We start from the raw sequence: 27,228 nt of genomic DNA, 5'->3' as shown, positions 1-27,228 counted from the left end.
AAATATATATTTAAAAAAATAATAAAATTATCAAAAATATTAGCACACTTGAGAAAACATTGAATTTTTATCAATTTTAACTTTTTTTTATTATTAGTTTTAACACAACTTATATTTAAGAAACTATATTGAAATTTTTACAATTTTTCTAACAAAAAAATTCAGTTTCAACAACATTTTTCTGATAAACATGTTCTTTACACAACCATTCCCAACACATCGAATTCTTACATTACAACATTTAATTATTTGGCTGCTGGCTCTTGTTCTTCATTATTGTTTTACTGTGGTTGTTCAGCATTGTTATACTCCAGGATTTGAGTACTTGGCATAGAGAGTCTACCCTTTGCGTTTAGCAACTTTCATGGCTTCCTTTGTTGCTTTTTCTTCATCTTTTTGTTGAGGAACTCGATTACATTTTCTTCGGTAATATATTTTTTGCCATGTTTTGACAATTTCTTAACATGCAATTCATTTCTGGCTTGAAAAAATTGCTTAAACTCCATCTCAATATATTGTTTTTGCAACATGCAACACATGTTTGATACCTATCAAAACTCAAAGCTGGCGTAGTTGAGAAAGATGGTAATCAGTGTGTCTTTGGAGTAGGTGCTGCAGATTATGATTTAAGTTTTTTTTTAAGTGGAAATAGCCCAGTGCACTGAAAACTAGCAATTGCACGCAAGTGCGTAAAATATTTACCACTCTTGTACAGCAGTTTGAGCAACGGTGGAAAGTTTTGTTTATCTAAATTCTTACATTTTGAGTCTTTGTAATACTTGGTAAGAATTTTTTTCCATGCTTGTTTGACATGACAATAGACACCTCTCTCCAATGGTTGTAGAATATGTGAAGAATGCTCTGGTAAACAAATCAAGATTATATTGTGTTTTTTGCACAGCAACACCGCTTCCAAAGCTTTGTGAGTTGTATGCCCATCTAATACTAAAATATAAATTCCACCAATTTGCTCAGTTTCCTGTATAAATACTTCTTTCAGCCATTCAATAAATGTGTTTAGCTCCATGCAACCTGATTTTGAAATTGAAAATTTTGTGCCAATCGGACCACCTCTTGCCCAGTCAGGATGAAAGTTTCTTATGGCTTTGTATATCACAAATGGTGATGCAAAATTCCCATCAGCTTTCCAGCAGTTGTTCATAGTATAATGAATTTTTTCATTGTTGCCATTTAGCTTGATGCATGTCTTGTCCCTTTTTGACACACTAGAGTTGCTTTGCCTTGATCACCCAATAAACCTGTTTCATCCTAATTCCAAATATGTGACCCAGTAGTTATACCAGCCTGTTGATATTGCTTGGCAACGCATACAAAATAACGATCTGACTTACAAGAAGCAGCTCTTTTAGATGCTAAGTTATCCGCTTTTCTTATTTAAATTTATTTTGACCATCTCTTCATAAAGGCATAAAACCAGTCTTTGCCAGGCTTGGCATTTTTGAATAAGTGTAATTGATCTTTGTGTTTAAGGTAGCCACATGCAAATTCAAGGATTTCATTTCAGATTAAACCATAACCCCAGTCACCAAGCAATTGAAACGCATACACCATCATTCTTTCTGTTTCATTTGGGAGTAACATTGTTGTACCTGTGCTGTGGTAGCCTTTGTTATTGTTATTTTTGCAATCTTTGAGTGTTGAGACTGGAATGCAATATTTTTATGCAGCTTTTTTCAGTGATGTTTTATTTTCTTTCATAGTTAATGCAGCTAGTATATCATCTTCATTGTATGCTTTTGTTTTTTTAGTTGACATTTTGAAGTGAGAGAGTGAATTGCGAAAGTGATGATTATATTGAGAAATAACATAATAATTGGTTTTTAATGAGTAAGTGATAATTGCATTGACAAATAACATTTTAATTCATTTTTAATTAAACCAGAATTAACACTAAGTTAATTAGATAAAGATAGGTGCTTAGTCATCTGTGAAAAACTTAACTAAGTAATTAACCAAGTGTGCAGCTTTACCAGAAAAAAAAGTTTTTTTTACTTTTTTGATTTTTTATTTGATTTTTTGTTCTAGCTGCATAAAAATTATATCATAATTGGTGAATGGTAGAATGGTAATTAAATTTCCAACAAAATAGTGCTAAAAATAGTGTGCAGTTTGATCTGGTTTTACTCTATAATTTCACTTCTTTTGAGTACCATATTGATCTACTTTTGAAGAACTTTTTTATATAGATTAGGGATTCTGTAAATGTTCAAGTGTTTTGAAAACCTTTTAAAAAAGTTTTTATTTAATAAATTTATTTAATAAATTTTTAAACCCAGTGCTGTTTTATTATATAGAATACATTTGGAGTTATTTCAAAGCCATTTTTAAAAATTGGTTTTACAATTAGTTTTACTGTAAAATAATAATTCAATTTCTAACCTGCTATATAATATGTTTATTGAGCTTTAAACCAAATATTCAAATATATTTAATGAAATGAGCCCTGTGCTTATAGTGGAATGAGCTCTGAGCTATGTATATTTTACATTATGCAGAGAAAGCATACAAATAAATACAAGATGTACTTTTGTAATTTTTACATATTTTCTATATAAAAATGAGCACACATTATTTGTTTGTTTTTAGTTATTATTTTATAAAAGTTGTCATATTTGGATTTATTTTATTTTTATGTTTTGTTGATTTTTTATTATTTTTTTGTTGATTTTTCTTTTAATTATTATTGTTTTAACTATGCAAACATACTTTAAATATCAGTTTAAATACAAACATCTTTAAATGTCAGTTGTTTTGTTTTTGTTGTTGTTGTTGTTGTTGTTGTTGTTGTTGTTGTTGTTGTTGTTTTGACATTAACACTATTCTTGTACATATTCTTTATAGGTTTAAGATTTTATAAAGTATTTTTAAGATTTGAGGTTTTGCATAGAAATTAAAAAAATTTAAATTAAGTCAATTAAAATATGCTTTGTTTCAGAAATGGAATGAATCTATCAATCAATATCAATTAATCAATAAGAATTTTGCAGATTACTGTTTTCCTCTTCCATATCTAGGTATTGGACGAGTTTTGTTGGCACAAAACAGGTAAAAAAGTTCATGCAGTTATATTTTGTTATAATTTAGTTATAATTACAAAAACATTATAAATAGTACTTAATTTGCAAGATAAGTACTATTTATAATGTTTAGCAAAATAAATGTAAAAGTGTAGTTATATTATTGTTAGAGTTGTAGAATACAAGCTAAATTTCTAAAAGTCCAAATTTGCATTGTTTGAAAACTAATCCTCCTTTATCATTATTTATTTCATTCTTCCCTTAATCATTCACTGCTCGTGTGTGACCATTCGGCAAATCTTTTGAAGCATTCACTGCTCGTGTGTGACCATTTGACAAATCTTTTTAATAGTAGCAGTTATCTTGAGTAAAGCAAGTGAAAAATGTAAAAAATTGTTTTAATTATTTTCAGATTATAGTATACATAATTAAATATTATACTATGTATATATATTTATATTATACTATGTTATATACTATATTTTATAATATATTTATTATATTGTACTATATTATATTAATTATGTTACATGTATTCTACATAAATGTATTGTTAAATACACAAGTAATATTTTATAACATAAATGTAAAGGTGTAGCATTGAAATAAAAAAGGATGAAAGTTTACGTTAAAGTATTTAAAGAGCTAGTTCAGAAAATGTTCAAGAACTAAATAAAATCCAGTTAGGTCGAAAATAAACATTTTTGACTAGATTAACTTTATTTCAGTGATGTCATTAAGCAGAAGTTGAATCAATAACTTCCAAATTCTCAAATAATTTGAATCATAAAATGTTCAATAATTTTAACTTTAAACTTAGCACAACATGCATTAATTAAGTATTATCTAAGAAAATGTTATATATTTATATTATATCTTTTTTTTTATATTTATATTTAAATTTTATCAGAGTTGTTAATAAGGCCAATAATAGCAAGGGTAAGGCCACATGTTACAAGGCCAAGACCAAGGCCAAAAGTTACAAGACCAAGAGTTTTAAGGTCAAGGCCAAGATTAAGAGTTTCAAGGCCAAGGCCTATGCAAACGTTCTCAAGACCAAAGACTTCAGTTTTTGCCTTATGTTAAGGTCAATTATTAACAAAACTGTAAGTAGCATGTGCTGTGACAATAAAACCACATTTTGTTAAAATAGACCAAGGTTATGTGCAGAATTCAACAAAATCAATAAATAAAATATTTTTTTTAAGGCCAAGGTCAAAATTTTCAAGGCCAAGACCGAAGCCAAAGCCAAAGTCTTCAAATTTTCAAGGCCAAGGACTAACAACTCTGTATTTTATATTATCTTTCTCTATTTTATACTATCTTTCTCTATTTCTATTTTGATGGCAAGATCACTTTTTTTAAAAAAAAAACAAAGGTTTTCATACACAAACTAAGACAAATAAAAGAATAAATGTTTTTTTATACTGAATTGTGCTTAGTTATTTTTTTATATAATAAGTCTATATTTTTATTAAAGACTTTATCAAGATTACTTTTCATTTGTTTTAAGGTTTAAAGAAGCTCTTAATCCGTTGCAAGTTGCATTAGAAATAAGTTGGAAGCCAAATGCTTTAGTTAATGTTCTATGGCCTGGTTCATTAGATTATATAGAAGAATCAATACCAGGGAACCTTCGTGTAAGTTTATAAGACTTTTTGGTTTTTTAAATAGATAAGTAATGGTTACAGACATGAAGTTCTTGTTAAATTCAACAGTCATATTGTTAAATAGTTTAACAATATGATTGTTTATATTTAACCGTGCATCAAAAAAGTATTCAATTAGTGTTTTGACACTATTTTTTGTTTCTTAGATAATACCAGTTAATTATAGAACTGTTTTGTAAAGAACCATTTAAATTAGTATATATAGTATATATATATTGTTTATCAGGTATATTTAACTATACACTATATATAGTTTTTCATATACAGTGTTTAAATTTTGAAGCTAATAAAGATGGAGATGAACTCTAAAATGTTTATTTTATTTTATCATAAAAACATTAAGAAACAATGAATCTCCCAAAAATTGACATTTTTTTAATACTGAGATTTCCATGAAGTTACTAAAAAGATATGTACAGCTTTTATAATTTGTCCCAGTCGTGTAAATAGGTCAATAACCTTAAGTGATTTATTTGTTGTGCCTCATCACAAATGTAATTTAAAAATTTTTTTTATGTATACAATTTTACAATTTGATTTTAGCCAGCTGTTGAATCTTTACTGGATTTATGCAGGTGTCCTCCCGCTCCAGATGCTAAATGTCAATATTCACTGTGTGTATTAAAAACAAGAATAATCTATTACAATGATCCTGGTAAAATGTTTATTTATATTTTTAGTAGAAATAAGCTATAATAAATAAAAAAAGCAACCTGAAATAAACAAAGAGCAAAGAATAGTAAAGTAGAAAACTACATCTTCAAAATTGAAAGCAGATTTTAATTTTTAACTAGTTTGTTTAATACAAATACACATTGAAACTGGTAATCACGATTGTCCTTTTGACTAAGAATTTTCTTAGTCAAAAGACTAAAAACAGTTTTCTCAAGTGTGCTCAATGCTGATACACATTGCCAAAACAAACTTGAGTTGCTTAAATAAAGTTTGACAGTGTGTTTGTTATACACCACGCAGACATCTACTCATTACTAAAATCTTGTGGTAACCATGAGTAACCTACTGACTAACAATTTTTACAAGGCCAATAGTTTATTTAAGTAAGCTCAATGATTTAAAATGGCTGCTACTCTCTTTTAAAAAACCTTTGCTAAAAAAAATCAAAACACGGTATCATGAGAGTTAAAAGAGAAAGAAAAATAGGACTTTCTGAATTCACCTATGAAAAAATTGAGATTATATTAAAACAAAAGAATTTCATTTGGCTCAAAATATTGCTAAATAGTTGGTCCTAGCTTTGCTACCTTTGCAATAACAAAAAAACAACAACTGTTCAAATCTCCATGAATCATACTGTGGCAGGCTATTATTTCAAATAATAGCTTGGTTTTTGTCAAAAATTTAAAAAGTTGTAACTTTTTTGCACTAATTTTCATTAAAATGGTAGTACTTAGCAAAAAATCACAGAAATTGGAGCACAAGAACAAATAATACTCCTCAAAAAATACCCCTTTTAGAGGGAATCACCCACTGTTGGAGGAAATTCTTTAAAAAAAAAAAAAAACTAGATTTCAATTTTCATTAAAATATTGGCTTTTATTTCATGTCAACCTTCTGGAAAGAGTAGTAGTAAAAATAACTTCAACTGAAAACCTCTACAAAAGAGCAGTGTTAGACAATATTACATTATACTGATTTATATTTATATTTAGTTATAATCAACACACTTGCTTATGTAGCAATCTGTTAAAGTTATTTTTATTTTAAGTGTTTTTAAACCACGCTTTCCCAGTAGATTGACATAAGATTAAAATTGTTGAAAAAATAAGGAATATTAAATTTTATATGACTATAAAATTAATAAGATACTAGGTAATAATAAAACAATTACCACAACCTTTTCATAGAGTCCCTTAAAAATACCTTTTCATAGAGTCCCTTAAAAATACCTTTTCATAGAGTATCTTAATAGGTTTTATATTATTTAAGAATAACTTTAAGTTGTACAATAACCACAGTAAAGTATTAAATTATTGTTTTCTTTTTATGTTTGTAAATATATAATATTATAAATGTTTGTATATATTAATATTATTATATATATTATAAATATATATATTTGTATTATTTATATTATATTTATATTATTATTATGTATAATATGTATGTTTAATATTTTAATTATATATATTTTTGATACTTCGCAATCTTTTTAAACAATTCCTTCGTTTTGCTGTTATCTTTTTTAATAACTGAAACAACTATTTTAATAATGGTGGTCTTTTAAAACAATTTTAAGAAAAGTTTCTATTTTATTTAACGCTGTTAATCGCGCAACGATACTGTCGCTTTAATTTTTTTCTTAAAGTCACGGTAGTGATTTCTGATTAGATGATTTTTTTTCCTTTATTTAAAGAATGCATGCCCAAACTTAAACCCTTAATCGATTTATGTGCACTTCACTGCGCCTATCCTTAAATCAGTGGATGTATATAGACTCACTGCACCTATCCCTAAATCAGTGGATGTATGTACACTCACTGTGCCTATCCAGTCGATGCATGTAAATAATAAAAATCAATGTAACTTTCAATATACAACAATAATTATAACTTTCAATAAAAAATGGTTAGAAAATATTTAAAAGCATTTTTCTAAGTGAAGGACTTGATCCCAGCTCATCGTGAAAGATGAACCAATGAGATACCACAATGCTAAATATACAATTTAGAGTCGCTATTATTTTTAAACTTGTACAAATAAAACTTTCAAAATCAACCAATAATATTCGCAGCCGTGACTTAAAATAAACCAATCAAACTTTACTACCGTGACTTTAAGATAGAAAATTAAAGCAATGGTACCGTTGCGCTAGTCTCAATGTTTATTTAAAATATTTAAACTACTTCTTTTATTTTTTACTACTTCATATCTACAAGCATATTCATAAATTTATTTATACAAATTTTTATTAATTTTTATCATTTAATGTATTTGTGTTTAATTGTGTTTTAAAAAGCAATTGTTAATAAGAAAAACTGATTTGAATCAATAGCTTAAGCAAAAAACTTATGCCAATAGTCTGTGGATTAATGAATTCTTTGTGACCAAAGTGCTTATTTTATATGAGATGAAATAAAAAAGATTTCTGTTAGTATGAATGAAATTGGGATTTCTTCATTTATAAAGAGCACTTTTTTTTTTGGTCTAAAAAAAGTTAATTTTGCAAAAAAGTGATTTTTTTTCTAACTGTAGATTTTAAAGGACTTATTTGTCTGCAGTGCAATACTAACGAAGGATCTAACTGTTATATCAAGATGCATCCTGTTTGTTGGAACAAGTTCAAAAAAGAAATGGAAGTTTCTAAAAAGGTTTTAGATATAGTCTATGCCCTATTTGCTTTTATTATTTTTTTTTATCAAAAAATTTATGTAGCTAAAGCGATTTGTTATGCATTGTATGTGAATTTCGATTAAAAAGTTTGTATAATTTTTCATAGTAGTATTCTTTTTTAGCTTGTTTTAATGGCTTCTGTTTCATGTCAACCTAGTGGAAAGAGTCGTTAGAAAAAATTTGAAGTAAAAATAGCTTCAACTGAAAACTTCTAAAAAAGAGCAGTGTTTGGCGGTTTTATGTTATATACATTTAAATTTATAATTATTTAAAATCTGATTGCAGATCAAGCCATCTGTTTTTTTCATCAAGCCATCAAGTTATTTTTATTTCAGATGTTTTTAAACCACGCTTTCCAGTAGATTGATTTAAAAAAATAAGATTAAAAAACAAGATGGTAAATAATTTTTGTGACTATAAAAATTTTGCCGTTTGAAAAAAAATTTTGTTGTTTGGAGTGCCATTTGCTTACGATTTTTTAATTTGTGACTTTTGCATATTTTGATTAAAAAGTCCGTATAATTTTTCATTAGAGTATTTTTTTATTAGCCTGTTTTTTGAAATAAATGTTTTCCAAAAGTTTTTGTGTTTTATAACAATTTAATTTAAAAAAAAAAAAGCGATGGTACATAATCAAATCTTTCTCAACACATCTACCTATTTCTCTGCACACCTATTACCTCAGTGGTCTTGTTTAACAAGGTTGGAGTTTTGGATAGAAATATTCAAATTTTTGTTGTTGTTTACGCCATGAGAAATGTCTACAGTAAAATATTAAGTAATTAAGTATCTTTAAAAAAATCAAAAATGAATAATGAAATAGTAATAGTTAATGTTATTAATGAATAATGTTAATTAATGAATAATGTTAATTAATGAATAATGTTATGGTAGTCTCAACCCCATTACAAATATTAAAAAAAGTTTTATTTTTTTATTTTTTTTTATTACATTATTTAATCATTGCAAATTCCTTAAATATTAAAAAAAATTTAATCTGTTATAAAATAAAAGATTCTTTAATAAAAAAAAGAGTTAGATGAGAAAACATATAGATCTGTTGTATACTAGCATTCAAATTTTTATACTATTTTTTGATTTTTGGTTTTGTCTTTAATTTTTCTCAGAAATAGGATTTTATTGCAAACATTTTTTTTATACTTTTATTTGAACTATCAGCTTGAAGTTTTCACAGCATTATCTTTAATATGGTAACTAGGTTCTGAACAACAGCTATATAGAGCTAAGAACTAGTTTGTTTTAGAAATGTTATTTTATGATAAAAAAAAAGTTTTCACACAAAGTTATTTAAAATAGATTTTTCTAGTTTTCTTTCTATTTCATTGTAAAAGAAAACTTTATTTTACTTATCAAAATTGGTTGTTATTGTGTAAATATACATACGTTTTATCCAGTAATTATATTTTTCTGTTTAATATATCATAGTAAAAATAGATTATAATAAAAGCCATAAAACTGATTACAAACTTTTTTTAAATATGTAATGCATAAATAGTTTTTTAGGTGTAATTTTTTTTTTTTTTAATCTTGTGGCTTTATTACAATAAAAGTATTTTATATTTCTTAAAATTCAATTTATTATATTTTAAGCAAATACTTTAAAAAAGAGGCTAAAAAATAATCTCTAATGTCTTTTTAGCTACAGGTAAGATATATTAAAAATATATTTAAGAACCTTTTTTTTTTTAGGAAGTTCTGAGGAGTAAATGTCTAACCCCTGATTGTTTTGGTATTGTGATAAAAATTAGTTATCAAGAATACATCGATGGCAAACTTAAAGACAAGGTAACAGCACAGTTATTTAATTGAACAGCTATTTAATCTTAGTTTACTTTTATACACACATACATACATACATACATACATACATACATACATACATACATACATACATACATACATACATACATACATACATACATACATACATACATACATACATACATACATACAAACATACATACATACACACATACACACATACATACATACATACATACATACATACATACATACATACATACATACATACATACATACATACATACATACATACATACATACATACATACATACATACATATGTATAAATATAGGTATGTATGTATGTATACATATATATATGTGTGTGTGTATATATATATATTAAAGCTTAAAATATTTTTATCATGAGTAAATAAACTTTTTTTTAATGGAGGGATGTTTGCGAAAAAATTTCCATATTTCTGACTTTAAGCCCAGGTACAACAAAATTAGCATAATATAAGCTTAAGATGTTGTTATAAATAATTGTTTTATAACTATTTTGTTATAGATATGTAAACAACCTGTTTATACTGACTAAATAAGTAAACTTTATATAAAAAGCTTTACTTAGAAAAGACAAAAAAGTAAATAATTTTTTATTTTAAAAATGTATGATACCTAAATTTAAAGTTGTAGCCACATGAAAATTAATTTACATAATATCACCATTTTTACTGTTAAAATACCCTAAATTACATACTTTTATAATTCATTTTATTGAAGTTTTCTGAAAACTTTTTTACTGAAGAATTCTGGTAATTGAATAATAGTTTAATTGGTTGATAATTGAATTGAATGATAATTATCTATGTACCAAATCATTTCAAGTTTTTAATTATCATCAAATCATTACTTTCTAACTGCTTTATTAAAGTCATCCTTTATACTAAAGAATCAAAGGCCTCTTTTTCATTTCCAGTAATTTCTGGGGTACCTCAAAGTTCTATCTTTGGTCCTGTTTTGTTTCTTACCTACAGTGGCAATTAAAAAATAGCACAGATTGATGTTCAATATGTAATATATTTTTCAAGATCTGAGTTTTTGAGATCAAAACTTTTTTAGCCTAATAAAATAATAGTTTTAGAAGATACTATTACTGAGTAAAAAAATAAATTAATTTGGTTTAAAAAAAAGTACGATCATATAAATGATTTTGAGGTACAGAGTATAAGAACAATTTAAATTGCACACCCTGTGCAAAGTTATCATTTTGTCCTTTTGCTATAAAAATCATGGATGTTCTATGTATAAATAGTTGAGAAAACTTTATTTGAGATAAACAAGTATTTGATGGGGTATCCTTTTGAGTCAATAACTGCTCGACAACAACGGCCCATCGACAATAACCAACAAAGCAGCCTTTTTTTCTATCAAAAGTCTAAATTTGTTGCAGTTGACTGGTTTATGTTTCTGCCATCTTGCTTCCACAAATTTTTTATTGGATTTTGTGACTGCGGACCACTCCAAAGCATCAATCTTGTTAGCGTTAAACCTCACTTTAATACTTTTGGCGTTGTGTTTGGGGTCGTTGACTGGTTAGAATATGCAAACCAAAGGAAGATTCTCCATGGCATATGGCAACATGATGTTTTCTATTATTTCTTTGTACATGTGTTGATCCATTGTCCCATAAATTCAATGCAACAAGCCTACGCTACACCATGAAAAACTTCCCCAAACAATCACCTTGTCACCGCTAAGTTTTATGGTCTTTAGAGTATACGGAGGTTGAGTTTTTGGTTTTGGGGATGACGAACATAAACTTAGACTCATCTGTCCAAAGCACATTTCTTCAAAAATTCTCCTTGTGTACGAGCTATTTTGCAAACTTCAAACGACTGACAAGATTATGTTTTGAGACCAATGGATTTTTTTGGGCAACCCTTCCAACTAGATTATTTTTGTAGCCACTTTTTTGACAGTGCTGACAAATGTCTGTACTTGTCCTTGAAAGACATGTACAGACTTTTAGCGCTTTTTAATTTAGCATTTTTTGGCCATTCTTAAAAATATAGAATGTTTTTGTCTGAGGTTTTTATTAGGGGTCATTCTTAAAGTATATATATATATATATATATATATATATATATATATATATATATATATATATATATATATATATATATATATATATATATATATATATACATATACTTTTTTTTGCTTTAGTTAAGTATTTTTTTATTTTCTCTTTCATTAAGATTTTTTTTTTAAAGTTTTTTTTAAAAATAAGTTTAGGTAAGTTTTTGTAGCGCATTTTTAAATTTTGAAAATGTGTCAAAAGCCGTTGTCAAATTGTCAAAACATTATTTTTTGTGTGGTCATGTAAAGGCGTGCGATTGCACGTCTTCCTGTGAAAGACTAAATAATAACCTACTTTTATTATAAAGTTAAGTTTAGTGTGATTTACTTTATGGATAAAGTACATCACAGTCAATTTACCTAAAAAATAAATTAAGACAATCAGTTAAGTTACAGTTAAGTTAAATATACTTAATATACTCAAAGACATTTACCTGCAAAGGTTAGCCATAGAAATGTTTCTATTTATATCTTATTATATTTCTTATGTGTTGTTAACATAATAAGCCTTCTATCTAAAACTATTTAAGAAGAAATTTTGAATAGAATATGAAAAACGCAATAACTTTTTTTTATGTTTTCATTTTATTTATAGCGATATCAAGATTTTATATAAATATGCAAATTGTTTTTAGGAATTTATTTTAAAAAGAAATCTATTTAAACAAGAGGATTAGAATTTTCTAAAATTCTCTTATTCAAATAATCTTAAATTTTAAAAATATTTTTAAAACTTCAAAGAGTTTTTCAAATTTTAAAAATTTTTTTCAAGCGACAAAACAAAACAACTGCGCAGTATGTTAAAAAGTTGTTACTTTTAATATTTTTGACTTTTTATTTACTTTTTAAATACTTGCTAAATTTTAATAAAATATACACATTTTTGAACAAAATGCAGGCGAGATTTAGAGATCACTTAGAGATAACAACATATGAAGATTGTTGATTATGCAACATTTTTTGCTATATTTAGCTAATAAACAAAATGAAAAATATCAAAAACTTTCCCTGGCCAAGTATTTAGTTAAAGCAAAAATTGCTTTAAGTTCAATGAATATCACTGCACAAAAGAATAGATAATCTTCAATTTTTCAAAAAAGTTTCTTTTTTTTTAGAAGGTTAACAATTTATTTTGCCACAATTAGTAATAATAGTAACTAAATAATAATAATAACTAATCAATAATATTTTTTCTTTTTTATGTAAAAGCATATTTTTAACAAAAAAATATTTTTCCAATTTAACACTAATTTTTTTTTCAAATTCTAAAATTAAGGAACTTTTTTTTGCGTTATTATAGCTATTATTACTTAACGGTAACGTTTTTCTCAAAAGCAATTTTCAAAATGTTTCTTCCAAAAGTTAAAAACACTGTAAATTTGCCATTTATGAAGATATCAAAAAGATTCTTTTTTTATTTTGTAGACTTTTCTTTCATCTTTTCAGATCTGGTAGTAACTAAAGCTTGGTTTTTTTAAGACTTGGTACCTTTTCCTGCAAGGTGTCCATAAAATAAAAACTAGAGTATGTCAGTAACTTTACCATTATAAGAGTTGGAAGTTACTGGAAGAAAAAAGATGAAGATTGTAGAGCAAGATAAAGATTAACAGACGACTTAAAAGATTTCAAGTTAAATGAATCAGGAAAGCAAGATGAAGGAAGCGAATTCCAGGGAAAAAACTAGATGAATAAGTTTTTGAAACACTTAGGAATAGTCACAGAAAAAGGATGAGACTTAATTGAATGACGAGTAACACGAGAATGAATTTTAGTAGATGGCACAAGAGACACTAGCTCTTTAGAGTAGTGCCCATTATAGTTTTTGTAAAAAAGAGAAAGAGAAGCAACATTACGACGATGTGAAAATGGTTGGAGGTTAGCTGCAAGAGCAGATCCAACTATGTTTACAATGCGTTTTTGCACCTTGTCTAAAAGAGCAAAGGACATAATTAGAAGATCTGCCCCAGATATGGCAACAGTATTCCATACAAGGACGAATTTGAGATTTATAGAGATAAAAAATGAATCCGGAGTAAGAAAGTGTTGAGCTCGATAAAGAGATGCAACCTTAGCAGGTGCTAATTTTGCAATGGATTTGATATACGGTTTCCAAGAAAGATCAGAAACAAGAGTTAATCCTAGAAGATGAAAGGTAGATGACTCATTAGTACATTACCGTTCATAAATATAGAAAGATCTAAATTATTGCGATAACGATTGGCTGAAAAAACTTTTATTGTTATAGCGCATTTTTTTATTTTTTTATTCTGGCTGTAACTTCTTTGCTCTCTTTTTTTTTCTGAAATCATTTGAATCAAGAAATTCATTGTAATCTAGAGCTATTAGTTAGAGCCATTTCTAAATTTTTTTACTAGGAATGAGCTGTTATAAAAAAAAACTCCACGAAATGTAATTTATATTTTATTGAATATATATCACATTTATTTAAATACGTTTAATAGTTAATAGATTTTCTTTTTTATTTATAAAAAATTTGTTTGTACTTTGTGATGGTTTTAATTAATATTTATTTTTTAGTGGGCAGAAGAAGTAGAAAAAAAAGTATCAGAAAAAAAGAAACCTTGTACTAAAGTCAAAAATAGGTTTAACATTTATTAGTAATATAACTACTTATTGTTTATATTGTTAACAATTGTTTAAAAAATCAATTTGATTTTATATTAAATAATTAATATAGTATGTTTTTAATAATATTGTGTGAAAAATTTTAATTAAATTTAGTTTAATTAAAATAATAGTTCTCTAAAAAACAGTAACATGATAATACATTTTTTTTACTTTGATAAAAAAAATCTAAGACTAAGGACTTCAAAAAATGGAAAAATCAGCTTGTCTTTGAATCAAAGTCAATTAAAATTTATTATTATTCTTGTAAAAAGGTTGTTTGTAACATTTTAGAATATCTTTTTTGTATTAATATCACAGCGTTATTTAAATGTTTAGATGATATACTCTGAGGTAGTTTAAAAATTTTTATGATAAAAATTTTTGTTTGTAAACATTTTTATTAAGTCTTTTTTTTTTTATTCCAATTTAATTTAGTACTAATTTAGCATTCGTATTAAAAATGTCTGTTTAAGCAGCACCCCATGTTTAAGCAATTTTATAATTGTGCGACCTGTAAATCAATGGTACTATGGTTAGAGTAACCTTCAAAGTTAAAAGGTCTAAGCTTTAATTCACGCTATGGGCCATAAATGCAACTTGCTAACTTCCTCATTTAATGTTTTTCAGTGGCGTAAGGATTAGTTTAATTTTTGGAGTTTAAAGGTTTGGAGTTATTTATCAACAAACGTTAATAAAGAACTCCAAACCTTTAAACATTCAATTACAAAAGTAACTTAGCGTAGTTATAAAAAAGTATCTTTTGTCAAATATTTTTTATAAATATTAAATTTTAGGGTTGTAGTTTTTTTTAAGTTATTTTGTTTACTAATTATATTTTAATGTTATTGTATTTTAATGCATTGGTTTATTGTATTAGTTTATGTTGTAATTGTTTTTGTTTCATTAATAGTAGTTTATATTTGAATTTTATATATATATATATGTTTGTTTTATATAAATGTATATTTGAATACATGTTATATATTAATTCTTTTAATTTTATATTTTAGACAAACAAAATCTGATAAAAACTTGAAAAAATATTCTCTCATAAAAAAGAATGAAGTAGTAAACAATGAAGGTATTTAAAGCAATATTATTATGCAACTGTTCAAGCAATATTATTATGCGATATTATTTCATATTATTACTATGCGATAGTATTTTAAGTTACTTATATAGTTACAAAAATAAACTTTTGAAAAAAGGAAAACAAATAATTTGTTTGATTTTTCCAGGCAGTATAACAACAGCGAAATAAATTATTATTATTGTTATTTGTAGTATAGTGATTATATTGTTATTATTAGTTAATAATTAAAGGGTTCTCCCCGGGAATTCCCAACTGGGAATTCCTGGAAATTTTTTATATTTCATATTTCCCATTACCCTGGGAAATTACCATAATTACTCATTTCTGGGAATCCGGGAAATTATTTTTAAATATCCCGCTTCCTGGGATCAAAAAAATGTCAGGAATTGATACCCTCTATTACTAATTAATTAGTAGTAGTATTGAAATGTTTTATGCCTACACATACTTACCCATCAGTAACAAGTCATGATTTTTTTTAACACAATTTGACTCCTTTGTAATACATTGTAACACCTTAGTTATGCATAATTACATTGTGATACCTTAGTTACACATAATTACATTGTAACACCTTAGTTGCACATAATGAGGCACTAGTAATATCTATTTTTTACTAAAAAGAATTTTAAGTATTTATTTATTAGGGTGGTTCAAAAAAGTGCACTTAATGTGTTTGTATAATATGATAACACTATAACTAACAAGTTTTTGGTTTATAAGTTTTTTAAGAGTCCTTTAAGACACTTAAACATTAAAATGATTCAAAGAAAAGAAAAAAAATGCAAAATTGCATAAAAACTTTAAAAATACTAAATTTTACTGCATAAAAACTATTAGAAATTTACTACATAGAATTTATTTTCATTTTTTAACTAAAAATGAAAAAGTGCATTACAAGTTTTTTTGATAATTTTTTTCTGTTTTTATCAAATAATTGTTTTTTAAATTTTTATATAATTTTGCTTCATTTGAGATCCAGGTCGAATGATTTTCGAAGAACTTTTTTTTTAATAACATTTTGATATCCATTAAATGTTCAATAGTCTTGAGGTACTCTTAATAGTTTATTATATTATAAGTTTTTTAAATCCAGTGTTTAAATAAATGTTGCTTTATATAAACATATGTAGAGGGTAACCCAAGGCATTTCTGTTGTGTTTTTTTTTTTAGAACATTTAAATTCTAATGCACTTCAAAAAGAAGTAAAAGTATGTGGGGTTTTTTTTATTGCATTTAATATATTTTAATATATTGATTTTTTTTAATATGTGTGTAGATATATGTATTATTTAATATGTGTGTAGATATATACACATTTGCAGGAGTCTAATTAGGTGACAGACATTGGCAGCCCCAGACCATTTCTCAAAGCCTATCAGTGAGGGGCAACCTACCATTGTTCATTTTGTCAAAAAAAATGAACAATAGTTAGTTGTTCCCTCCCCCCCCCCTAACCTCCGCCCACAGAAGACAATTCTGGCTCCAATGTCCAAAGACCGCTGCTATTGTAATATAAATATGATAAGTTTTATTTTTTAAAAATAAATTATGATATCAAAACTGTTTCTTATAATTTAATAGACAAATTTTTTGTTAGAATAATAACACAACTATAAACACCAGTTCTCCAGTACCTCCAATAAACAATGAAGGTGTGAAGTGTTTTTATTAATTTTCTGTTCATAAATTTAATAGTTTTTTTTTAAATGAGCTTTTGTTTTTTGTTTACATTTTTTTTTCTTTAAAATTTTTATTTATTTTCTAGATGCTGAGATCATTATTTTAATGAACAAAAATGAAGACAGTTTATTCCAGGTAGTTCTAGGTTTAAGTTGAAAAAGCATTTTTTTTAGTAAAAATTTTTTTTTATTTTTTTTAATAATTGTAAAATACTTGTTTTTTTAGATTAAATCAAAAAAGAGTAAGCCAGCCAAGAAAAACATAAAACAAAAGGTTAAAATTTTGTTGTTGTTGTTGTTATGGGAGATTGTGGTTTGTATTTTATTAGGATAAGAATATTTTGTTTTATATTTTATTAGTTAGCTTGTAATGATATTTGTTCTTTGCATAGTATTCCTATAACGATTCAAATTTTCAAATTGTTTATTAATATTAAAGATTTTATTAAGATGTTATTAAAAATTATTTTTATTATGAAAAGTTTTTTATTAAATAAAAATTTTAGTAAAAATCTTGAGCCTGCTCTGACACATTCTCACAGATTACTGATTGATCTAAAAATCAACTTAAATTAAATACAAAACAACACATTAAAAATGTTATATTATTTCTTTTTAAAAAAATTTTAAATACCAGTTAATTAGTTTTTTGTGTTTTGTATTTAATTTTTTCTAATTTTCAATTTTTTATTTTAATTCTGACTAGTTATTAAAAATAATCAGAAGGTGGATGACGGTAATTTTTTTTATAAATATTTTCTGATAACTTTTTTACATCTTTAATTTTTTAGGCTATTTTGGAAATCCCGTATCAGGATCTTAAAATTAGAACTGCTTCTGTAAATTCGTATGAATTGATTTTTATTTAAAATATCAATTGATTTTTATTTAAAATATCAGTTGATTTTTATTTAAAATACTTTAGACAACCTCTCTTACAAATTAAAAAATTTTCAAAATCAATAAAATATCATATTTTAGACTGAAAGATCAGCCAACAGTCTTATTGCAAACAAATGTGAATAGCAGTAGCTCAGTTGTTGACAGCGATTGCATTTCTGATGATTTCTCTGAATATAATGGGTTTGTGTATGAGCCATTAGCAACTGCAGTAGATATATACCAGTAAGTTACTTTTTTATTAAAAGGAAATAACCAATTTCAAAAAAGTTTAAAAATGTAATATTGTTTAATATTTGTTTTAAACATACATGTTTAGATTAAAAGATAAAAAGGAAGTTATAGTGGTCACTAAAACTTCCTTTTTATCTTTTAATCTAAAAATAGGTTGCACTATTTCTGTGTGGTCAGAAATAGTGCAAATTCTTTTCTGACAAAAACTTTTACTGGCCTAGACTGTTAAGGCAGTAATAAGAAGTACAATAATAGGGTGTGGGGTGTGATGATAGGGTGAATCTGATGTAATAGAAGTATGCGATGAAAGTTTTAGTGAAATCATAGCATGACTTAAACCATCTAAATAAGAACTAGGAGAAACTGAGCACAGGTAAAAATTTTAGGTAAAGCATGAATTTTAAAAAACATTGAAAAATTATTGTCAGTTATTGTTAAAAAGCATTATATCATAATGACAAGTTATACATTGACCAACTTCGCACCCCTTATTTCATCTAATAGTCTAGAATAGATGTAAACCTGTTACATTTTTACTCTGATATTTTACAGCTGTAAAATGATTCCAATACTGATCTGACCTTGTTTTATTGTAAGGTAAATCTGATTTAAAAAAGTTGATAATAAAATGGCAATAAAAAGTTTATTTTCATTATAAGCATTTCTTATGTTAGGTTTTTGTTACATTAAAAACAAAGCAGATAAGTCTTAAAATAAAGGTTGACAGTAAAATTTATCTAAAAAATTTGTTGCTAAATTTCATCTTTTTTTAATATATCTATTTTGATCTGGTTAAAAAAAAGAAGAAAGAAAAAAGAAAAGTACAGGAAAAAAAAAAGTGTTTTTATTTTGTGTAATTTTTTGTTTATGTGTAATTTGTCATCATGGTGTGTTGTTGGTACAGAGATAACTAAAAAAACTACGAAAATATGTTCTTCATAAAATTCTCATGTATAAGAAAGCTACCATTTTGAATTTTTGTGTGCGCACGCCTGGTATGCGGTATGGATACCTGTAGTGGATACCTGTAATGGATACCTGTAGTGGATCCTGTAGTGGGGATACCTGTAGGGGATACCTATCGTGGATCCTGTGATGGGGATACCTGTATATTTCAAAATGGTAGCTTTTTTATACAAAATAATTTTATGAAGAACATATTGTCTCTTTTTTCAAAAAAAAAAAAGAATGATCTCTCTACCAACAACAATGGCGTAATGTTTTTTAACACAAACTGATATCAATTTTATTTTGTTTTTGGTTCCTGGCTTATTATCTAACTTCTAACTCTAATATTATCTATCTTTCAATATTTGTATAGATTTGCAAAATCACAATCAAAAATTTTTTGTATAGTTTTTTTTTCAGAATTTATTAGCATTAGTATTCAATTAAATTTACACTTTATTAAAAGCATGCTTTTATTCAAAGAGACATGGGTTTGACAATATAAATTTTAAATGCTTATTATTGTCACACCCAACACATATTACAATGATTAAAATTTGTATTTTTGTATTATTATTATTATTATTTAATTATTATTTTGCATAGTATAAAAGTTAAATTTAATTTGTTTATTGTAATTGATTTTTTAGAAAATTCGAACAGCTTTTAGAAAAGAAAGTTTTACTTGATGTCCACAACAGTCAACATGTGATTGAATTTATTAATAGTTTAGATGAGAATTCTAAACTCTTGATTGAAGAAGTTGGAGGTTTACGAACGTTTCTTTGGAAGTGTAACAAATTTTCATTTGACAAAAAAAATAGAAATATTGTGTATCTATCAAGCGAAGAAGTAACATTTCAAGTTTGGAAAGACCATATTCAAAAATGTAGTTCAACACCTACAGCTATTTGTGAAGAATCTTTTTCAAATAATTGTTCAATTTCTCCCGGTACAATGAATCCATATGCCATAGAATTTTATCCTCAATTTACTCAGCCACGCTCCAGCAAGTCTTCAGAATCAGAAGGTTTTGATTATTTAGAAAATGATACTCTTTTTTTAATAGAATCAAATTCTTTAGAATCTTCCATTATAGCTAATCATACAGATGAAAAATGTAGAAAAGTAGAAAATGAATTTGAAATATACGAAAACCAGTGCAAGATCCCTCTTATAGACCCAAATCAAGTCACTCCTCTATCAAAAGATTGGTCTAACAAGGATTGTGATTTAGATTGTGATCAAGATCTTCCTGATTTGATAGAGGAAGTCATCTTTGACTCAGTTAACACATCATTTGATACATCTTTTGTTGAGTCTAAGTATAATATTGAAGAAAACACTTTGAATGATTTAGAATTAAAGATGTTAATGTCTGTAGATCCATCCAAAAGATCTAGTATAGTTCAGATGGGTAAAACTGAAAGTATAGAGCTTTTTCAAATGTTGTTATTAAAAGATGCAAAGCGCAGAGGAAAACAAAGTTCCATTGAACCTCTAATTTTATCAAATGAAATTGATGTTGAAAGAGAAAATGACTTAGTTCAACTTCATTCAATAAGCTCTACTCAAAATGAAGTAAATGCAACTGTGATTAATAAAAACAGAAAAAAAAATTCTGACATATGCGAAAAGGAGCAGCCTTTACATTATACGTGTGATACTGATCTGAGTTCATTTCCGGCAGATAATTTTCTTATTAAATCGAAAAAAGATAAGTTGTTGAATGAAGCAGAAAATGAAAACTTTTTTGACCTAATGTTAAAAGGAAACCTAAAAAATGAAATTGAGCGCGTCATCACTGCATGTACAACAAAATATCTTTCAGACTATTGTTATGAGAGATTAAGTAAAGATATTATCTCAGGGCTAGCACAAGGAATGTTTACTTTTCGTGATCGGGAAACTTCAAAGGCTACTAAAAATATATCAGAACTTGATGAAAACTCAGAATACCACATAGAGATTGATAAAAACTTTGAAAAGTTATTAAGAGATTTCAGAGTTGGTTCTTTTGCTGATATTGGAGTACAAGTAGAGATAGGATGCAAAGAACATGGTGATATTATGAGAAAGAATGATATACTAAATAATATTAACAAAGAGTTAATTAATGAGCGGAAAATGAGTCAGCAGAAAATTGATGAATCAACTAAATTTTTACAAGATCTTAATTTAAAGTTCAGCTCTATACAAGATAACTTTAAAAATGAAAAAAAAGATGCTCAAAAACTTATTGAGGTTTGTTTTTTGAGGTTTGACTTTTGTTTTAAAAATTTATAAAATTATTTTAATACACTAATGTGTTTTCGTATTTGTGTACTACATTTTTATTATGTCAACATTGTGTACTACATTTTTATTATATCAACATTGTGTACTACATTTTTATTATGTCAACATTGTGTACTACATTTTTATTGTCAACATTATGTACTGCATTTTTGTTATGTGAACATTGTGTACTACATTTTTATAATGTTAATATTGTATATTACATTTTTATTTTGTCAACATTGTGTATTACATGTTTACAATGTCTTAATATTAGAAAGTATGAAGATTTTTTGTCTATAATTAAAAACCGTTTATATTGAAATGGAAAAACTTTTGCTATACCATTAATATACCAGTATAGGTTTTCCCATTTAATCTTACCCATTTATCCCGTTTTCTAATTTCTATTGTAAATTACTTCACACCTCACTATATAATTTATTTATAATTCATGGTAATTACTTAGTCTTAGAAAAGTGTAACTATTGTAACTATTTTAAAGAATATTAAATTTTTGATCCAACTTTAAAAGGGTTGTGATGTTATAACCATAATTTAAAAAAATATCTATAGTTTTAAAGTTATATACATAATATAGTTTTATTCATGAGCAGAAAAGTAGTCAGCAGATAATTGATAAATCAGCTAATTCTTCACAAAATCTTTTATTACATATATTTTACATTATACATTACTACTATCAGGGATTATCTTTTTTTGGATATTTCTGGAGTTCTGGATATTTCTTTATAATTTTAATTTTTCCAGATATCCAAATAGATTTCTGAAAATAGTTTAAAATACTTTTTTGTCATCCAATAAGTAAGACAGTAAAGGTATTGTTCAAAATAATTTTTTTCCTGCCAAAGCCTAAACCCTTAGTCGATGTATGTACACTCCACTGTGCCGATCCCCATTTAAATCAGTTGATTTATGTACACTCCGCTCTGGTTACGGTTTTAACAGTCAGTTTAAATACATATTGATGCACATATTCTATGAAACTTGAAGAAGGAAAAAAAAGACATATACAATAACAATAGTAGTTAAAAAACATAAAACTACTTCAAAGTAAAACTTGAGAAAAAAACAATAAAAAAACAGCTTTTCTATAGCGTGTTTAAAAAGTTAAAAAAAAATTCTCTATTGTTTACTTAAACTCGAACTCCAGCCTCTTTACCACTGTAAACACTACGCTGCTATTTTACTAATTTGAAAAATTAAAATATTTAATCATTTTTTCGTGCAAATAATGTTAAGATTATGTGCATAATTGTAATATTATGTTTTATAATTAATATTATGTTTTATAATTAATTTATAATAACACATTAAACAATATAATAATTTTTGTGTACAAATAATGTATTTCTTTTCAAACACGAGATATTCTTAGTTACACAAAATGCATTTTTGATTCTGGATTTTTCTGGATATTTCTTTAAATTGTTTTACGGGTATTTTTAGAAAAAAATTTTCTGGATTTTGAAAATATGATCAGGATAATCCCTGTATTATTCATATATACAAATTGAATTGGATGATCAAAAATTAGAAAATAATATATCATAAAATCTAGTTTAAAAAGCTGATTTTTATTGGTTGGTTATGTTTAAACAATATACAAGATTTTTAATTTGTTGTATAATTAGAAAAAAGATCTAATTTAATATATATTAAGAAAAAAAGGTTTTTATTATAATATATATTAAGAATAATTAGAAATTAGTGACAAAGTTATTTTTCAGAATCTGCAATCAACTATCAACAAGTCTGCAAAAGAATTAACAATACAACAAAATAGTCATCAAATTGAGTTGAAGAAAATAGCAAGTGAAAAAAAGGAGTTGCAAAATCAAATTGTTTCTCTAAATCAAAAGCTAACAGACCAGCAAAGGTTAACTTTCATTTTTGTTTATTAATTGTTTTGGTTTGTTAACTTTAGAGTTAAGTGTTAAGATTAAGTATGTTATTGTCTTGTAAAATATGTTAACTAGGATGGTTGGAAAAAATCCAGAAAATTAATAATTTTAAAATTACTGCTGATGCGTATATGAAGATCACTATTTTAAAAAGTTTTTACAAAGTGTTTTTTAATTTTTTTCATTTGTTGGCTACTCCGGTTCTTAAACATTGCTAGACCATCATTTCTATACAATCCGATTCATCTTTATTGTAAGACAGCAGTAATTGAAACAAGATAAATATTCTAACTAACTCACAAACTTCTGCGCTATCAAAGGCTCCCATGGTAACATCAAATAAACCTCCACTTTTTTTAATTCAGGCTTCACCATTGTTAAATAATAATGATTTCCTGGCGTGATGTATTAACTTTTTCTTATCTTGTTTTATAGTTATTAAAATTATCTTAAATATCAATATATATATATATATATATATATATATATATATATATATATATATATATATATATATATATATATATATATATATATATATGTATGATGTATGTACAGCGGTGGCCAAAAATTAAAGACCACTCATTTTTTAGTTGGTTTCTTAACCTTTAAATTAAAGTTAAGAAGATTCTAATTGACATATTAAATTTTTTTTTTTTAATATCTTGTTAATTAAAACATACGGATTAAAGTGGTATAATTTTTTTAATCTAATTCTAATTAAATAGCGTTTAACTTATTAAAAAACTGATGAGTACTTATAAATCTTCTTTAAATAAATTGGACAAAATTTAACGACCGCTTTCAAATCTTTAATTTGCACTTATTAAAAATAATCATCCATTATTTTTTTTAACTGTCTTAATTGCTTATTACGTTGGCTATAAAATAAAATGTCGAAACCTGAGTTTCGATATCAAATAAACATTTATTTTTTGAATTGCAATAAGGATATAAAAATATTGCAAAAATGCATGCAAAGATCAAAGAAAAAGACAGATACGCGGCTCTTGTATTAAAAGAAGAGGGCTATAGCATCAGACAAATAGCAAAAAAGCTCGGAAGGTCTCACTCTTGCATCATTAACATAATTCAACGATACAAAGAGACCCGGTCAATTAATGATCGTCATAGGACTGGACGCAATAAAATTTCTAATGACCGTGATGTTCGCTTGTTAGTGAGATTAATGAAAGAAAACAGACAAGCATCATCTACAGACTGTCTACGAAATGGACACTGTCAAATGGTCTGAAAGCAAGCCCTAGAACTGTGCGAAGGGTCCTCCACAATTTAAATTTTTTATGGCGTGCTGCTGCAAAAAAACCACGCTTAAATAAAAAACAAAAATTTGCCAGGAAAGAGTGGTGTGAACTACATAAAAATTGGTCAACAGATCAGTGGAGCCGTGTAGTCTTTAGTGATGAAATGAATGTTGAGGTAGACAACAGAAAAGGTCGCGTAATGTTGCGTAGACTTTCAAGCGAATGGTTCGATGAATCATGCATTTTGAAACGAACGAAACAAGGCAGTGGTTCAATAGGCATTTGGGCCTGTAAGAGTGCCTGTGGAGTTAATGTTTTTCATTTATTCGATGGTAGACTCAACAAAGAAAGGTACATCGAAATTTTGGAAAACTTGCTTATTCCTAGCATTGATTTATGGCAGTTGCAAGATGGATTTATTTTCCAGCAAGATAATGTGCCGTGTCATAAAGCGCATGTTGTTAGCGATTGGTTCAATTCTAATAAAATTCAAGTGCTTCCATGGCCTGCCAATAGTCCAGACTTGAATCCAATAGAGAATTTATGGTCGTGGCTTGATCACAAGCTTGGTAAACAACAACTTTACAATTTGGAAGATTTGAAATTTTCTCTCATCATTTGAAAAATGTGCCTGATGAAGTAATCAAAACTTTAATGAATTCAATGCCAGAACGAGTACAAGAGTGCTTGAAAACAAATGGAGGAACAACACGTTTCTAAATTATTTTTTTATTGCTTTTTGAAATATTTTTGAAACTGGTCTTAAAATTTTGTCCAATTTTTTTTCCTATTTATATTTTTTACTAGTCAGTTTTTAATTTTTTAACATTATTTTGTAAAAAAATTATAAATTCTTTTATAATAAATATAAAATACAATAAAAATTCTTTCTAAAAATGTTTTTCTTTTTTTGATACCTTTTTCCAAAATAAAATTATACTAAGGTTAGAAATAAATTTGAAAAAATAAAGAGTGGTCTTTAATTTTTGGCCACCGCTGTATATTTCCCATATCCTATATTAATATACACATGTCAACTTTTTTGGTTACTTTATTCCATACGGCTTTTTCAGAAAACGAAGAAGAAAAAAATTACAAAAAATAATGAAAAAAATAATTGATGCTGCAGCCCAAACTCTTAGTTGATTCCTTGCATGTTCTACCATTTAGTCAGTAGATGAATGACTAAAGCCCCCAGCAGCTAGCTATTTCAGTATGATGACAGATTGCTATACATTTTGTTTTTGTGTGTGTGTGTGTGTGTGTGTGTGTGTGTGTGTGTGTGTGTGTGTGTGTGTGTGCATGTGCATGTGTGTGTATATATATGTATGTGTGTGTGTGTATATATATACATATATATATATTTATATATATATATATATATATATATATATATATATATATATATATATATTTATATGTTTTATATTATGCATTTTATACTATCTAGACTGATTTATGAATCTGCACTAAAAGATGAAAAAATTTCTCAGCTAGAAAAAGAATTAAAAGATCTTCGGTAAATAAATTGATTACTTTCATAACATAATGACAAGTTAATGCATTTTTTGAAAAATTTAAATTTTTTTTGATAAATTTGGCACAAATGATACATTTAGTATTTTTGGTACAAGAAATTTGGTACAAGTGATTATTAACACAGAATACTAAAGCATTCTAATATATCTGTTTTAATATTCTTGTTTTAATAACTAGCTAAACAATTTTGATTAACAAAAAAATTAAATAATAGTTTACTGTAGTAGTCATTTGTATTAACATATATTGTTGTAATTATTCAAAGTGCATTAGTGTATGTGTCGTTTACTTATAATGTGTTTGTCCTATTACTTGTAGAGCATTAATATAACAAATCAGACATAAAAAATTTTAATTTCATAATTTTGGTTAAGTTTAATTAAAATTAAAATTAACCAAAAGTATGACATAAAACAAAAACAAATATAATTATAAATGCATCTATAAATGCTTTATTAAATGATGGTAGTTTTACTCAATCTCTCTATGGTCCCTGACATTCAAGTAAGTTTACATGAAGTAATTTGAGTAAGTTTACAATTATATATGCTTGAATTGTTCATATTTTTGGCTTTCCAATTATTATTGTAAACTCTGCTTTTTGAAATAATCCAAAAATCTTTAATCGCAGAAACTTCTGGAGCATTACCTATGTTGTAAATTCTTTTTACATACTAGATATTTTACGGTTTAGATGTATCAATTTGGATTTTGCAGTACAGCAGCCTGCGAATTCTAAATTGACATTCACCAATGTTGATGCAAAAGC

The 27,228-nt window shown here is 26.1% G+C and overlaps 1 protein-coding gene across 4 annotated transcripts in view; it reads left to right on the top strand.

The window, feature by feature from the left end:
• LOC101236669 (E3 ubiquitin-protein ligase TTC3) overlaps nt 1–27,228 on the top strand; it is a 95,995-nt gene that overhangs the window by 45,700 nt on the left and 23,067 nt on the right. For all 4 annotated transcript variants that reach the window (XM_065787800.1, XM_065787799.1, XM_065787801.1 and 1 more), the window contains exons 23-38: nt 2,957–3,066; nt 4,552–4,678; nt 5,252–5,363; nt 7,922–8,037; nt 9,770–9,865; nt 14,507–14,571; nt 15,607–15,677; nt 16,863–16,900; nt 17,290–17,344; nt 17,458–17,507; nt 17,598–17,645; nt 18,163–18,218; nt 18,353–18,496; nt 20,104–21,697; nt 23,482–23,630; nt 26,371–26,439. In XM_065787800.1, coding sequence (XP_065643872.1) covers nt 2,957–3,066; nt 4,552–4,678; nt 5,252–5,363; nt 7,922–8,037; nt 9,770–9,865; nt 14,507–14,571; nt 15,607–15,677; nt 16,863–16,900; nt 17,290–17,344; nt 17,458–17,507; nt 17,598–17,645; nt 18,163–18,218; nt 18,353–18,496; nt 20,104–21,697; nt 23,482–23,630; nt 26,371–26,439 — 2,900 coding nt within the window. The remainder of the gene's footprint in view (nt 1–2,956; nt 3,067–4,551; nt 4,679–5,251; nt 5,364–7,921; nt 8,038–9,769; nt 9,866–14,506; nt 14,572–15,606; nt 15,678–16,862; nt 16,901–17,289; nt 17,345–17,457; nt 17,508–17,597; nt 17,646–18,162; nt 18,219–18,352; nt 18,497–20,103; nt 21,698–23,481; nt 23,631–26,370; nt 26,440–27,228) is intronic.

Source organism: Hydra vulgaris, chromosome 01 (assembly GCF_038396675.1).
Source record: "Hydra vulgaris chromosome 01, alternate assembly HydraT2T_AEP".
In the NCBI taxonomy this organism is placed as follows: Eukaryota; Metazoa; Cnidaria; class Hydrozoa; order Anthoathecata; family Hydridae; genus Hydra; species Hydra vulgaris.
The sequence above is the reverse complement of the archived record's forward strand: the minus strand, read 5'-3'. Positions and strand labels throughout refer to the sequence as shown.